The sequence below is a fragment of the Oncorhynchus gorbuscha genome, linkage group LG16 (genome assembly GCF_021184085.1).
Source record: "Oncorhynchus gorbuscha isolate QuinsamMale2020 ecotype Even-year linkage group LG16, OgorEven_v1.0, whole genome shotgun sequence".
Taxonomy (NCBI): Eukaryota; Metazoa; Chordata; class Actinopteri; order Salmoniformes; family Salmonidae; genus Oncorhynchus; species Oncorhynchus gorbuscha.
The window spans coordinates 56,830,915-56,847,771 of record NC_060188.1 but is presented as its reverse complement, the minus strand read 5'-3'; the positions used below and the strand labels follow the sequence as shown (position 1 = coordinate 56,847,771).

At 45.2% G+C, this 16,857-nt stretch overlaps 1 protein-coding gene across 3 annotated transcripts in view; it reads right to left on the bottom strand.

Annotated features, from left to right (window-relative positions):
* LOC123999724 (zinc finger and BTB domain-containing protein 16-A-like) overlaps positions 1-16,857 on the bottom strand; it is a 147,527-nt gene that overhangs the window by 127,950 nt on the left and 2,720 nt on the right. For all 3 annotated transcript variants that reach the window (XM_046305747.1, XM_046305749.1, XM_046305748.1), the window contains exon 2: positions 14,980-16,310. In XM_046305747.1, coding sequence (XP_046161703.1) covers positions 14,980-16,217 — 1,238 coding nt within the window. In that variant the 5' untranslated portion in view covers positions 16,218-16,310. The remainder of the gene's footprint in view (positions 1-14,979; positions 16,311-16,857) is intronic.

Sequence of the window (16,857 nt, the reverse complement as noted above, 5' to 3'; positions counted from 1 at the left end):
AGCCCCCAAATACATCCCCACCCCCAATGCTCTTTGACCTTATCGGAGGCCTGACTTAGCAAAAACAGTGGTCCTCCCACGAGGCCTGTGCAGGTTCCTATTTCACTCGGGCAATGAAAGGGACTACTGTAAATAAATGGGGGCCTGTTTGACCCTGCCTTTGTCTGGGCCGAGACCCCTGCATCCACTCTACTGTAACAGAGCCCACCTCTCACAATAGTGGCTCTCATGGCTCTAAGACCCCCAGCTTTCTGCCTCTACACCCACAGAGGGCAGGATTAGGAGAAAAAAAAGAGCGCCCCTGTCAGATTCACCAACCCGCGACTCCAAGGGTGTCCCCCCCAGCTTAGACACTTTAGCCTTTGTCCTCTGGCCCCCTGTGCAGTACCAGGGACTGGGAGAGAAGGGGACACACTAAACCCTGGGACCCTATGTCCCAGGATATGAGCAATAGGCCAGACCAAATTGATAGATCCAAACAAGGGAAATAACTTTACTGTTTGATTTTCCTTTGCATGAGGCTCTGCTGATTAATTTAGTCAGAATGAGAAAAAGAAAGTGTATAAACTGATCAAATAAATCACACACACAAATACATAGGGAACTACAGTATTTAAATCCCTAGAGTAGTTACTCTTATATAATAAGATACTAAAAATGAGAAGAAAAAAAACTGGCCACTACAGTCCTGTCTCTTTTTCGACCAGTGTGTGTGTGTGTGTGTGTATAGAGTAGTGTGGGGGGCGTCAGGTCAGAGGCTAAGTCAAATATTTCCCCACTGAGGTATGTGAGGGGATGCAGGAAGCTGAGGGCCCGAGATAAGGTGTGACGTGGCGATAAGGACCCAAGCACCTGTTAGGGAGTCCAGCTCCTCGTGTGCTGCAGCCATAGACAATGCACCAGATGCCAGTAAGAAAAAAAGAAAGAAACTCTGGGTCGCTCAGAGAGGACGCCAGAGTGAACCCGGAGACAGAGAATCAATGGGCGTCTCCTTAGCTGGAAGGTCAAAGCAGGAGCATGGGGGTGTAAAACTGCTGGCTGGACATGCAAACCCTTATTTGGAAGTGAGGCGTGTGGGGTGGAGGGGGGGTGGGCAGGAGATCCAGGCCTATTTTACACTATGCTTAATGGCGTTCGACGAGACCTGACAGCATCATCAGTAACTTCCTGGCCGAGACAGGAGTGGCAGAAATGATGCAGTTTGACTCATGACATGTCAGAGCCTCCCGCTTTGGTGATCCGTCCAGGAAATGGAATGGCTTTTTTCCGCATTTGAGGACCACAGACACAAAACAATCCCGATCTGATTTAAAAAAAGAAAGACCTTGGGGGGGAAACTGACAGCAAGATCGTAAACAAGAAAAAGAGTTTGATACACCTACTAATACAAATTATGAGATTTAATAACATAAACCAACTCATAAATCTCCAAATGTAAATTTCATTCAACCTAAAGGATCAAATAATACAAACTGTACAGTATAAACCTGTCAAACATCACTCATCTCCTTCGACTGACTCCAGCTGACATGCGGCCTCTCCAAGGGCCATTCTATCCATCCTCAGCTCTCTGCCACTGCTAATCTCTCTGGACGTCTTCGGTCAGCAAATACATAAATCAATTATGGTTTTAAGCTTGATGCCATGATTTACCCAACTGATCCCCCCTGGATTACAGTAAGGCTTAAAATGTGTCTCGAGCTAAACCCTTCTGGACCGCACTTGGCGTTCCCTGCTAGTAGCAGTCTGAAAGAGGCGCAGACATAATGTATACCTTAAAATGCGATGTTAAGAACTGAAAACTGGGGAAAACTGAAAACTGGGGGAAAAAAATGTAACAGTGGTTCCAAGAGCTAAGAGGGTTAACTTGCAAAAGCAGCGAAGAACTGAACTATATGTGACCAAACAGCCGGTCAACAAAACCACAAGAAAATAAAACTTCAACAAAAAATTGCCAGACGGGCAAATGCAGACTGCAAATGCAGACTGGCAAAAAGCTGTCCAACAACCTGCCTGATTAGATTTGTGTGTCTATTATGAGACGTAACCTGGCTAGGGTCCTGAGAGGAGGGAGATGGCCGAGTAATAAACAGGACCTGTGGTGCCGTCCAGCCTTCCGCACAACCCAGTCCCCTACCTGAGTGCTCCTTTATGATGGGAGTTTTATGACCGCCTTCTTAGCACGCTCGTATCACTCCATTGGGGCCCCTTGCCAATCTCTGGCACCCCATTCAGGAGGCAACAAAGAGGCTAATTAGAGTCTCTCTCGGTGGAAGCCCGCGGAGGGCTCCGATTTGATACTTCCAGCGGAGACTAGGAGCCGCGGTGGCCGCATTCACACAGGCCTTGTGCACGCTTGGGTTGGCCCTTTGGCTCGGAACCCCGCTCATTGTTCCTCAGCGCGTTAGAACCACCAAGGGGGAACCGACACGTCTTCTTTCATGTGGCAGGACCCGGCAAGGAGATGCTAATCGGATATCGACAGGATTAAAACACCGGCGTTCAGGTCCGGAGAAGGGGTTGGAGAGGTTCAGGTCCGGAGAAGGGGTTGGAGAGGTTCAGGTCCGGAGAAGGGGTTGGAGAGGTTCAGGTCCGGAGAAGGGGTTGGAGAGGTTCAGGTCCGGAGAAGGGGTTGGAGAGGTTCAGGTCCGAGAGGGGTTGGAGAGGTTCAGGTCCGGAGAAGGGGTTGAGAGGTTCAGGTCCGGAGAAGGGGTTGGAGAGGTTCAGGTCCGGAGAAGGGGTTGGAGAGGTTCAGGTCCGGAGAAGGGGTTGGAGAGGTTCAGGTCCGGAGAAGGGGTTGGAGAGGTTCAGGTCCGGAGAAGGGGTTGGAGAGGTTCAGGTCCGGAGAAGGGGTTGGAGGGTTGAGAAGAGGTTCAGGTCCGGAGAAGGGGTTGGAGAGGTTCAGGTCCGGAGAAGGGGTTGGAGAGGTTCAGGTCCGGAGAAGGGGTTGGAGAGGTTCAGGTCCGGAGAAGGGGTTGGAGAGGTTCAGGTCCGGAGAAGGGGTTGGAGAGGTTCAGGTCCGGAGAAGGGGTTGGAGAGGTTCAGGTCCGGAGAAGGGGTTGGAGAGGTTCAGGTCCGGAGAAGGGGTTGGAGAGGTTCAGGTCCGGAGAAGGGGTTGGAGAGGTTCAGGTCCGGAGAAGGGGTTGGAGAGGTTCAGGTCCAGAGAAGGGGTTGGAGAGGTTGGAGAGGTTCAGGTCCGGAGAAGGGGTTGGAGAGGTTCAGGTCCGGAGAAGGGGTTGGAGAGGTTCAGGTCCGGAGAAGGGGTTGGAGAGGTTCAGGTCCGGAGAAGGGGTTGGAGAGGTTCAGGTCCGGAGAAGGGGTTGAGAGGTTCAGGTCCGGAGAAGGGGTTCCGGAGAAGGGGGAGAGGTTCAGGTCCGGAGAAGGGGTTGGAGAGGTTCAGGTCCGGAGAAGGGGTTGGAGAGGTTCAGGTCCGGAGAAGGGGTTGGAGAGGTTCAGGTCCGGAGAAGGGGTTGGAGAGGTTCAGGTCCGGAGAAGGGGTTGGAGAGGTTCAGGTCCGGAGTTCAGGTCCGGAGAAGGGGTGGAGAGGTTCAGGTCCGGAGAAGGGGTGGAGAGGTTCAGGTCCGGAGAAGGGGTGGAGAGGTTCAGGTCCGGAGAAGGGGTTGGAGAGGTTCAGGTCCGGAGAAGGGGTTGGAGAGGTTCAGGTCCGGAGAAGGGGTTGGAGAGGTTCAGGTCCGGAGAAGGGGTTGGAGAGGTTCAGGTCCGGAGAAGGGTTCAGAGGTTCAGGTCCGGAGAAGGGGTTGGAGAGGTTCAGGTCCGGAGAAGGGGGTGGAGAGGTTCAGGTCCGGAGAAGGGGGTGGAGAGGTTCAGGTCCGGAGAAGGGGGTGGAGAGGTTCAGGTCCGGAGAAGGGGGTGGAGAGGTTCAGGTCCGGAGAAGGGGGTGGGAGGTTCAAGGGGTGGAGAGGTTCAGGTCCGGAGAAGGGGGTGGAGAGGTTCAGGTCCGGAGAAGGGGGTGGAGAGGTTCAGGTCCGGAGAAGGGGGTGGAGAGGTTCAGGTCCAGAGGGGAGGGGCAGAGAGGGAGCGGCCCTATGAACATTTAATTAAAACCGGGTTTTCAGGTGGATCATTGTAATTCAATTGTTTTTTAATGGGAAAGTTGCTTGTGCTTAGTTTCAGTAAGAAAGAAAATCAGTGAGCACAAGAGTGGTAAATATAATTAAAATAACCCCCAAATGGGTTTTCAAAATTCAAGGAAAAACAAAGAAACTAAACATATTCTCTTCAAGAGCCAATGACAGAATATAATCATAGAAAAGTGTTTAACATTTTATCTCCACAAGTGTTTCAGGCAGACATCAGTGTAGCTGCGCTACGTGGAGAGGGAAAACCCATCAGGAAGGTAGACCAGATAATAAATGTACATGTCACTTGATAACTGGCTGTAACTGCTAACCACTGGTGCGTTTCCACTCTCACCAAGGCAGGTAGGCGTAGAAGAGCGTGGGCTGTCCCCAGCACCTTCCTCCCTCTGACCACAAGCTCCCCAGAAGGACAAAAGATAGGGGCCTCGGCTCGCACGTTTCATAACAGCCTGCCTGACCACGAGGCCAGGCGCCGCGCTCTCAGCACTAGCCAGGTTTAGCCACGCAGAGGCAGGGCCGAGGTTGGGCCAAGAAAACAGACACTAATGTTACACAACAGCCCTCCTCTCGGTTCTTATCTCTGTCTGTCCGATGTTCGGTTGATTCCCCATTGCCATGGCCACGGTCTTTCTTCTCTCCGGGTCCAAAAAAAACGGCTATTTCAGATGTTAGGCGAGAGGTGTTGTGCCACCTGGCTCTGTACCGAGTCTGCACCACGCTCTCCCGCCTGTAATCCAACCATCTCCAGTTGCAGCAGTAAGATAACAGGAGCCAAAGCACTGAAGAAAGGAGGAGGCTTGCGCAACAGTAGCAAGTCTATGCACCCGGCGCCAAACGATGCTTATCTGGTTAATAAGCTGTGTGATCTGGTTCTTTTTTTGGGGTGATAAATATTAGATTTTTACTGTATTTAGTTTGTTAAAATCAAAGGGTGCTTGTGTTGTTGAATCTGTGTACAACATTAATTCATCAATTATTTAAAAAAATAACTGCATAAGGTGATGACGGTATGAGCGGATTCTCAAATCCAATAGAGATTTTTTTTTTGGGGGGGGTGCTCCTTCTGATAGAGAACATGCCTCTGTGATAATCTGTCGTTGTAGTCAGGGGTGTGCAGTCCATCCACATGATGTAACCCAGTGTTAAGTCTTTAATCGATACATCTCCCGGCATGACAGTGCGGACAGAGCACAGATCTGAGATCAGAGAGATGGCGGTGTAAATCTTTACAGTTCAACCAGGGCCTTTTAGAACCTGTCTATAATTGGGTGTCAGCCAGCTGCCTCGGCTCGGGTCTGCTCTACTGCAGCGTCTGGCCAGCCAATAGCTTATCCTCAGATGCATAAACAAACACTGACACCAGACACTACGTCAACAAGGCATCAAGACTCAGAGACTATGAAGACGAGTTAGTCCGGGAGGACAACCTAACGCTTCATGTTTTCCCCGTCCTCAAATTTGGTCTGTTCTGGAAGACGAGGACCTTCCGGGCACATGTGCCCCTTCAAAAAGCTTTTGTGGTGCTATTTGGTTATTACCCTTTGATGTACTACTGTACCTGTGTGGAGTGCTCTCCAGGGGAGTTCACTCACAGATTTTAAATGGGGGGGGGTAATCCTGCTCCATGTAATGGATGTTCCTCTGCCAGTTTAGCTTGCAATAAAAAGCTTCTACATTGAGCCAAGCTTAGGTAATGAATCTGTACTTTCTTTCCCACCATAATGCAGACTTTGACAAAGACCACAACACAATGAGGAAAAAGAGCGCTCACTGACACACAAAAGCCTATCAATAAAATATGGTAAATAACTAAATCCCTTAGAAACGATATGTTAATTTAATTTGTATCTGGGACCACAGATTGGGGAGGGAATAGGTCATCTTGACCATTGGTGTTAAAGTTTATGCCTAAAGCAGCCTTGTGGTTCTTGGTGGTGGATATGATATCAGGTGTGCTTCACCTTATAGGGCAACTTCTGATGTGCACCTGTCTCTCCCTACACATAATTTCAGGATGCAGGTTGTGTTATATCCTGCGACAACGCTATGGCCGGTATCAGGCCCTATCTGCTCTTGGTTTACTGAAGAGGAGCACGCGTGGTTATCAGTCCTCCTGATATGCACAGATAAGGCCCCCAGACTCCTGTTTAAACACTAGGGACCCTGGGTATTAGAACCACGCTGACTGTGTTTGACTATGCCCTCTCCGCCCACGACGGAGGACAACCGAGGAAATTGAATATCCGAGTCAGTTGTTGAGGAAAAGGTTTCTCTATGTCAAATATGGCCGACGAGAGGTGGACAATCGTTGACAGGGGCTCATTCATACACTGTGTGGCTTGGATATGAAAGAGATGGTTCAAACATTGACAGTTAGTTATGTTTAACAGCTATGTCCTGAAAGGGTTCTGGAGGGGGCATTCTTGTTTGGTTGTAAGTACATTAGAGGCCATGCATCTGCATGATAATGGGTTTTAAGTGAAAGGGATAAACCCAAGGCTATGGGTCTTTGAATAGGATGCTGTGTTTGGAATATCAAGCAGAGTTCTCTTCCTTAGAGTTAGTCCCTGTACGATTAATTTATTTGTCTAATAAATCACTCAGCCTTGCCAGATGATTATTTGCTTATCACGGGGTTACTAAAATATCGCTGTAATCCAGTCTCCCTAAAGCCACGAGTACACTCACCCAGACTTCCTTCAAGAAATAAATCTGAGCCTGTCAAATATGTCCCGGCTTTGGAGAAAGGGAGAGAAAAAAAACACAGTTGTTGTTGTTGTGGTGAGATGGAGCTTTGATTTGGCCCCTGTAGGAAACCTGGGGCGATTGAAAAACAAACACAGCCCTTCATTTACCAATCCCTCACTCATAAATCTCCGGGAGATATCAATACATGACTCTGGGGGGCTACTTCAAGGGATACCCCCTCGCTCCATTTGTGGAGCCAATCCACATCTCATCCAGTTGTTGAGGCTTTACGATAGAACCCAGGGCATTGGCGAATGAATGGAACAGGCTAAATTATACAGGAAGCAAGCACTTACTGATGCATTCATTCTAACATATACACACACACACTCTCGCTTGTGCACGCACACACACGCACAAAGGACCTGTGCCACGTCTGGAAACAATTATGGCCGGTTAACTTGACCTGTTTGCACCAAATGAACTCCCAGACTGAAATATTTTTCACGTTTGCACCAAATGAACTCCCAGACTGAAATATTTTTCACGTTTGTAACTGGAGATGGCAGCAACCCTGGCACAAGGCTGCTGGGATTTAATCTGTAATTAGACAACCAGAACCATTGCTCTGTGTGCTGCGAGCTGTCAACAATCAAAGCTTCTGACAAATCTTTAGAAAACACAAACACGTAGGTCTATCAACTGGGGAACCACGATTTCTGTCAATTGCGCCGACATAAAAAAAAAGTAATCGGATGAAAGAATGTACAAGTTTGCTGATAATAAACAGAAGGGAATCAGAAGATCATATTAAATCAAATCATGACTCATAATTCTGGCAATTTATCCTTATAAATTAGAGCCATAAGAAGAAGATAGGGATCTGCATATATTTAAAGGCAGACATTTTCTGGATACAACGGCAATTCATTATACACGGATGATAAAACAGGCGATGCATGACGCAATGTTTGACTTTATACTTCAAATGTCTGAAGTCTGTTTGAGGAAGCTTTAGAACAGGGCTTACAATATTTAGGGATGTCATGGAACATCTACTAATCTAAATGAACCCATTAGTATTCTGTTGGGGCAGCCAACAGATCAATGCATGAAACGGTTTGGAAATCTCTTTTGATCCTAGATTTCCCATCTCTTGCACAACCAGGGATGGTCACATTGATAAAACTTGAAAAACAGGCAACCTCACCACTCAATCTATCCAGGCAAAAGACGTATCCTCACATTAAATAAGCATTCAATAGATCTTACCTAAACCTGAAAGACATTCAGGATAAATTATGATTTATTAAAGACAACCATTGGTTTTAACACCGCAAAATTAAATTGTTTGCCATTTTGTTCACACTAACCCAAGTCATTTCATGGCAAATAAATCCAAAAACACTAACGTTTTTGTTTATTATAGCTTACAAAGGTTCTATTCAATTCCTCATGAATTTTTAGGACAGTGGGTGAAGGTACACAAGGCCATCTCTCTGAACAAGTAATTCTGTATTTCTTCCAAAATTCATTAAGGGAATATAGAGTAACCGAGACGGAACACACTCAAATCTGCCAATTAGATAGCTTTTGTTAAATCAGTCTTCGGCCATGCTGTAGACATACCAATATTTTGGTAGGGGCTGCTGAAACAGAATCCTCACGTGAACCTTAACCGTGGCGCATTCCATCTGATTAGCACAAACATTTCAAGCTGAGCAGGTCCACTCAAGGTGAAAGAGGCCAGTAGAAGAAAGAAATACATTCTGACAGTGTATGTAGTAGTGATGCAATTCAATTCCAGGAAGTGCTCTCTTTCCTTCTCTATTGGCAGCCAATTTAACTTGGACACATTCAGTGTTATTGCATTACATAAACTTAATGTACAGTAACAACAACGTTCAGCAGAGCACAAAAATTATTGAAACAACAAAGATATGTGTACAAGATCAGGGTACTACTAGGTAAAAACTTTTCAGCACAACAAGTATGAGTCATCTTGATTTTGGAATCTTTAAAATGTCATCCGACTCTTTTATGTTGCGTAAAAGCCTGGAGTTCCAAACATGACCTAGGACCTGTAAACTCACCAGGGGCACCCGCTCCCCTCCCATTCCTAGTCTCTGTATAATCTTAAGCAACTGGAAATGTGAGCTCTCAATCAATTCTGACACACTGAGTCAAACCCAAAATCGGCAATTCCACAGTAACGGAATTGTGCTGTGCAAACTTGTGAAACATAGATATCTATGATATGGTCCTATGATTACTTCAGATTTGGTCCGGTCTGGACAAGACCAAATCTGAACCAATCATGGATGTCTATGTTTGGGCCAAATGAAAGCCGGTCCAGACGTTTGTGGAAGTTGAAATCATAGTTGGTCCGGAGCGGACCAGAAATCAACATCTGTTGACGTTGAAATCAAGGCCAGGGCGGACTGACCAAATTTCAACTACTTTTCTATGTCCATTACATCCAGTGCTCAGTGGTTGAGGATGCGGGTTACAGTAAATGGAAAGAGAGGAGGCTCGTGGGTAAGTATCAGTAAGAGCCAAGAGAGGTGACATTAATTGGAGAGAGAGAGGAAGGAAAGAGAGGGATTGGATGTCCCAATTTTTCATACTCTTGCTTTGACTACCAGACAAAGAGAAAGGAAACGGTTATCAGCTGAACATAACAGTATACCAGTGGAAAGTAGGACAGTAGCACATGACCCAACTGTGGTTACAATGGGAAATCATTGTAGCCAACTCAATTGCAGAAATTGTTAGATTTTTTTCTGAAATTCTGTTACCGATTTGGCAAAAGAATTTAGAGTTTTAATTAACTTAATCATTCATAAACAAAATTGATATCAGTAAAACACTAAGTCACCTTTACTTTTGTGAACTTTCATTATCCTCCCTCATGAGGGAGAGAATTTCTTAAAAAGATGTGGGTTTTCATAAGAGAATTTCAAGGCACAAGGCAATTTACAGAAGGCAAATAATTTCTTCAAAACAAAATATATAAAAGTGTGGATATGCATTGGCACGGGTCTTTACTTCAACATTGTGTGTTTTATTTTTATTTTTTTATTTGACCCCTTTTTCTCCCCAATTTCATGGTATCCAATTGTTTTAGTAGCTACTATCTTGTCTCATCGCTACAACTCCCGTACGGGCTCGGGAGAGACGAAGGTTGAAAGTCATGCGTCCTCCGATACACAACCCAACCAAGCCGCACTGCTTCTTAACACAGCGCGCATCCAACCCGGAAGCCAGCCGCACCAATGTGTCGGAGGAAACACTGTGCACCTGGCAACCTTGGTTAGCACGCACTTTGCCCGGCCCGCCACAGGAGTCGCTGGTGCAGGATGAGACAAGGACATCCCTACCGACCAAGCCCTCCCTAACCCGGACGACGCTAGGCCAATTGTGCTTCGCCCCATGGACCTTCCGGTCACGGCCAGTTATGACAGAGCCTGGGCGCGAACCCAGAGTCTCTGATGGCACAGCTGGTGCTGCAGTACAGCACCCTTAACCACTGCACTCAACATTGTGTTTTGATGCATTTCAAGACTTTTTCTACTAGATGTTTTCTAAGACCCCTTTTCTATCTGTTTGACAAGAAATCAAAGCCTTTGCTTATTCACAATTTTTGGGATTGAAAAATGTATACATGCCTTATTTACTCACAAATATAGACTCGTAGCATTTGTTTGACACCCAATTTGACATGCTCCTATGAACTTCACAAGATGGTGCTCATTGGTCCTTTTACATGGAAATGACCAATTCTAAATCCTACAAGCTTCATGAGGTGTTGGGCTATGAGCGAGAGTGGCAGGCCATTAGCAGAAACGGAGTGTTTCTTAAAAAGCAGATAATGGCCTATTTCCCAAATTTCGAGACACTAGTACAGTTCCTTGACAGTTTTGGAAGTTGAGCAACATTTCTCATGTGCAGACAACAGCACGCTGACCGCTCTACAACAGGAGTGCATGGTGGGATTTGAACATCGGTGCACACCTGGCGTGGATTTACTTGCTGTATACCTCTCAAATCCCAACCCTCCCCCTCCTTTGCAGTCCTACATCCACACTACTACTATTACTACCACCCCCGCCCTCTGGCTATGCTGACGAGAAGCAGAGGCCAGCCGAGCGGCCGAAAGGTTAGGCTGCAGAGGTCAGGACTCGGGTCCTGTGCACAGCCCTCATTTCCTGGGCTGGACAGTCTGCACCACTTATAAAGCTAATAAGGCCCTCCTTGTCCCCCCGGTGGCTGGGGGCCCCAAACTCTCAATCACTGGCCACACCACAGGGGTCAGGGGTGGGCTGAGATGGGTGTGAGGAAGGGGGGGGGGGGGCTGCTTCCCATTAGCTGGCCCCCTTCACCAGGTGCGACTAATGGGCTCAGCCAGCGCCATGGCAGGACAGCTCGCTAGTCACCCGGACAGGCCTGGAAGTCATCAGGGGAGAGGACCTCAGCTTCGGTCGCCAACCACAGACTTGATGGTTTCAGAGAGAGCGACAACAATGTTGTCTTGATATGATAGCCTACTTCAAACTTACAAAGGGATTCACCTGTACTTTTGTATACGTTTTGGCCAGTAGTTCTGAAAGTAGAGCTCACAAGCCAAAAGTGAACCTGAAAATTGCATACTAAGTCACATATGTGCACCAGGCATTGCTCTCTCTCACTCTCCTGATGTGCATCATGTGCATCTTGATAGCTGCCACTCATATGTTGACGGACTGAAGCTCATTGGTTGAACTCAAATTGCTAGAGGGCTGGTCCTTGTGGGGGAACATTTTTGGGAAATAGGGCAGCCCAACTTCCAGAAAAACAGTGACTTTCAAACTAGGGATTGTGTGGTTAATTGAGCAAAGACTAATTCTGATCATAGATTATGCATGTATGAACTACACATTGACACATACAGCCCAAAGTGTAGGAAGTTGAAATACTTAGTTGCCAAAGTTCCAGAGCATGTCTTTATAATCATATGAAAGCAAATATTCAAGTGTCATGTAATAACAGCAACAAGTAACCTGGTGGCATAGACGGGTTAGCTGACAACGCCACAAAAACGATGCGCACAATTCAAAGGGTCAAAACGACTTGTGTTATGGTTCTGGATAGATAGCTAGCAACAATAACAAGAAACTGTGTGAGGTGAACCGTAAGTGGCTCGTTTCAGCTTGTTTGATCTTGGTATTGATACCATGTTTTGATTAGAGGTGTTTTGACTGATGTTACGTCTACGCTAATATACAAAAAGAAATGGTAGCTAACCAACAACTGTAACGATGTATGAGTGGAGACCAGCGCTCTTTGTGCAACTTTGTTTACAATGAACAATGGAGTTGAAATATAGTTTGCATGTTATCAACAATCTAAGCCAACCCAGTCTGTCTTTCCCCATAGTTACGCACCAGTCGGTTTTGTTGCTAAATAACCAAACCAACCCGTCTATTGAGTTACAATGCCTAAAGGAAAATTACACCACTTTTCAATCTCGTTTTCATTATCTCCAGCACAATACCAGTATCTACATATGTGAAAACGGCGCAATTATACATTTTACATAAACATATAAAGTTATCATTTTTCACGATGGCCGTCAGACACTACAGAGACTCGCGGTGATGTGGGGAGCAAGAAAATTCCCTGCCTCTGGGCTAGAAACTCCGTTTTGACATGTAGACACTGGTATGGTGCTGGAGAGAATGAATTAGATTGAAGTGGCGGAATTGCCCTTTAAAGTACCTACATTATTGACTTTAGAACACAAGTTTGAAAAAGTAACTCTTTCCCAATTCTGGGTGAAAATTGACAACCATAAAATCCAATGCAAATACCAGTAGTCTAATGGAAAATATGCTACTTATTTCCATGAAACCTCACTTTTTTCTACCTTTGGTTACAAAAATGTAAAAAAATGTAAAAAACTATGAATTGAACAATTTCTAGTGAAAAGGCATATTCATTGGTTAAATCCTTCTGAGGAATGTATCATCAAAGCAGGCTATCTTGACCACAAGAAGCTAACCTGACAATTACCTATTGCATCAGAATTAAACATTTTCTCTTGGCCGAGAAAAATATCTAAATGAGGGGTAAAATCACAAACGTTTATATTTGCAGTGCCTTTAGAAAGTATTTCTGGGTAAGTCTCCAAGAGCTTTCCACACCTGGATTGTGCAACATTTGTTCTGTCAAATCGGTTGTTGATCATTGCTAGACAACCATTTTCAGGTCTTGACATATTTTCAAGTAGATTTAAGTAAAAACTGTAACTTGCCCATTCTGGGACATTCACCGTCTTCTTGGTAACAACTCCAGTGTAGATTTGGCTTTGTGTTTCAGGTCATTGTCCTGCTGAAAGAGAAATTATTCTCCCATTGTCTGGTGGAAAGCAACCTGGTTCGGTCTTTCCTTTAGGATTTTGCCTGAGCTTAACTCCATTCCGTTTCTTTTTTAATCCGCAAAAACTCCCGCAGTCCTTAACACTTAAAAGCATACCCATAACATGATGCTTGCCACCACTATGCTTGAAAACATGGCCCAAACATAACAGGTTGTATTCAGAACAAATCTATTTATTTGCCATATTGTTTGTAGTATTACTGTAGTGCTTTGTTGCAAACAGGATGCATGTTTTGGAATATTTGTATTCTCTACAGTCTTCCTTCTTTTCACTCAGTCAATTAGGTTAGTATTGTGGAGTAACTACAAAGTTGATCCATCCTCAATTTTCTCCTATTACAGCCATTTAACACTGCAAGTTTTTTAAAGTCACCATTGGCTTCATTGTGAAATCCCTAAGCGGTTTCCTTCCACTCCAGCAACTGAGTTAAGAAGTACATCTGTATCTTTGTAGTGACTGGGTTTATTGATGCATTATTTTTTACCCATCTACCAATAGGTGCCCTTCTTGGAAAGCCTCCCTGGTTTGTGGTTGAATCTGTGTTTGAAATTCACTGCTTGACTGAGGGACCTTACAGATAATTGTATGTGTAGGATACAGATAGGAGGTCATCATTCAAAAATCATGTTAAGCAATATTTTTGCATACAGACTTGAGTTCATGCAAATTATCACATGGCTAGTTAAGCACATTTTTAGACTTTCCATAACAAAAGAGGTTGAACACTTATTGAAGACATTCAAGACATTTCAGATTTTCATTTTAAATACATTTCTAAAACTTTCAAAAAACATAATTCCACTTTAAATTCAGGATTTTTACAATAAAATGTGTAAAATGTTGAGGGTTGTGAATACTTTCTGAAGGAACTGTAATTCATGGATTTTAGCTTAATAGTCATCTAGCTTGTTAGCTCTAGTTTAGATCCCTGCAATATGGATACCTTCCATACACGATGCGCCCATTAGGGTGTACCGCAACTAAAACTCGATACTTGTAAATTCCGTAATGCTTTCCTTGTACCAATGTCAGTCCTGTTTAACTGCATGCTTTTCTTTGGATGCTGAAATCCATAGGTTTTATAAAAACTGCACCCTTTAATTCACTGTTTCCAACTGAATCGGAAGTTAAGCGTGCACTACCACTTGATACTTTAAAAATATCCATTATTTAATTCTTACTGTGTACCTATGCTTGTCCTGATTATTAGTGTTGTCAGTTGGATTTGGAATCCACCGTTTTGATAATTGGCCTTCTATGATAATTTGCCTTCTAATTTGCCTTCTATCCCTTGCGAAATCTAAAATTTCTGCCATGCAATGACTTACAAAAAAAATACAGATTTCAGCACCCAAAGAAAAAGCTTGTTACAGGACAAAACACTGGGACAAGGAAAGCCTTAAAGAATTAAATGTTTTACAGGTATCAACTGATAGCGTCTCAATGTAGTCTGTGGTACATTCTGCCGACACGGAGTTGAGTTTACTAAGCTGCTAGCTAGCACATGCAAAAAAACAAAACATTTTCAACAGAAAAAAAGGACTGAAAAACGTTTGTTAAGTAGATTCCTGAATTATGAAAAGGTAGAAAAATTTAGATCTATATTTTATGTACAGTAAACTTAAATGTAAACTTAAATGAAGTAACTGTAGGCAGAATTTATTTATATTTTATCATTGATTTGAAGAAAAGTTTTTTTGGCAAAGATTAACAAGTTTACAAATGTTAATAGAACCAAACTAGTCAGAAAGAAATTCACAAAGTTGACCTTACCGGTGTTGCTCTACAGCTTCGTTGTCTGGTAGCTCTGCGCCACACACGTTGCAGCGTTCGTGCTGGTTTCTGCCATCTGGCTTCATGCCAGCAGCCAGCTCCCCCAGCTTGTTGAAGAACTCCCTCTGAATGAAGCTCTGGGGCAGAAGTCCCCCGTAGGCACTGAAGTCCATGGACATGGCCAGGGCAGGGGACATGTGAAGAGAAGAGGCCATGGAGGCCGGCATGGATCGCATAACTTCGTTTTTATGATTGGGAGGCAGAGAGTACAGGGAGGTCAGCTGTTTCTCAGTCATGCCTGTCATGCCAGCCATGGCTTCGAGACCCATTTGGCTACCATCTGCTTGGGGGTCGCCCATGCCATCCTCCCGGACGTAGTGCAGCTCGCGGGCACTTGTGATCACGCTGCTCCTGGTCGGGGTCCCTGGGCCATCACGGTTCTTGTCCAACTCGTTGCTCCTCTCACCATTGCTGGAGGCGCTGGACTCCATGGTTCTGGGGCTCTCGTGGCCTCCGCCTTCATCCACTTGCATCATCTCCGTCTTGATCTCGGTCATCAGTTGGCGGTGGGAGTTGCCGTGAGTCAGGTGCTCTCCCCCGAAGCCCTGCTGCAGGAGGGACTGGCCGATGCTCATCAGGCTGTCCACAGCAGCTTTGGTTGGGCTCATGGTGGAGAGCCCAAAGGATGTGGAGACGGAGGGGCTCTGGTCTAGGGCAGAGGCTTGCTGGGTGGCTGAAAGGAAGCTCCCCTCCATGGAATGCTTCTTAGCGTTCTTCCCTCCTTGCCGGACCTTGCGCTCGTCTTCTTCCTCCGTGCCGCCATCGTTCATATTGGCCTCCGTGTCATTATCATCCGAGGACTGGATGGTCTCCAGGATCTTGAGACATTGCTCCTCCAGGTACTCGATTTCTAGGATCTCTGCTGCGTACAGCAGGTCGTCCAGGTCTTCCACTTTGGCCTGGAGTGTGGCAGTGTAGGCGTACTCCAGGATCTGCTGGAAGGTCTTTGGTGAAAGGAAGTCCAGGGTGTAATGCTGGCTGTTGCGGTGAAACAGAATCTCAAACATCTTGCTGGTGCAGGCCAACACGGTTCTATGAGCATGGAACTCCTGGCTGTCAACCATGATGACCACGTCGCAGAGGGTCCCTGCCAGACGCATCTGGTTGGCCTTCTGCAGCAGGACCGTGGGGTGGTTGGGGTTCTGGAGGTGGATCATACCCATTTTAGTCAAATCCATAACGTCGCTGAGATCCGCCAGGCCAACTCATGAGGCTCGCTTTCCCTCCTCAGCAGTTTCTTCACTTATCTTTGTAAACAAGATAAAGTCAATCTGAAGAGAGAACAAGATCAGGTATATCAGAATATTTTGGGAAAACACTTTATAATATATAAAAACAACTGTTGGCTTCTCAACTATATATCATATTTGGTCCTAGCCCAATAAACATCAAATAACTGTGGTAGATAAGATCACAGATCAATATTTAAACCTACACTTTTATATAACAAATCCAAACAGTTCTGCAGTGTTAAGTTAAAACAATCAATTGCTGTTGTATGAATTACTGCAGATTATTTGAAAAGCCATTGCAAACCATAAATGTTAATTGTCTTTTTTATAATAATTGATTTCAATTAGATAAAGATCAGCAATTTATCTTTATTTTCTGGGCATTTTGAAATCAAATTGTTCTCACCTCTCATCCAAATAGGCTACATTAACATTGCACACTTCATAAAATGAAAACAGGTCTATGCACATGACACTGAGCTGTTCTGTACATAATACATACAACTATGGACATACAACCCTACTGGGATGGTAAGAATTGTATGCAATGGCATCATAGTTGAAATGAGTGGCCATAAGAGCAAAT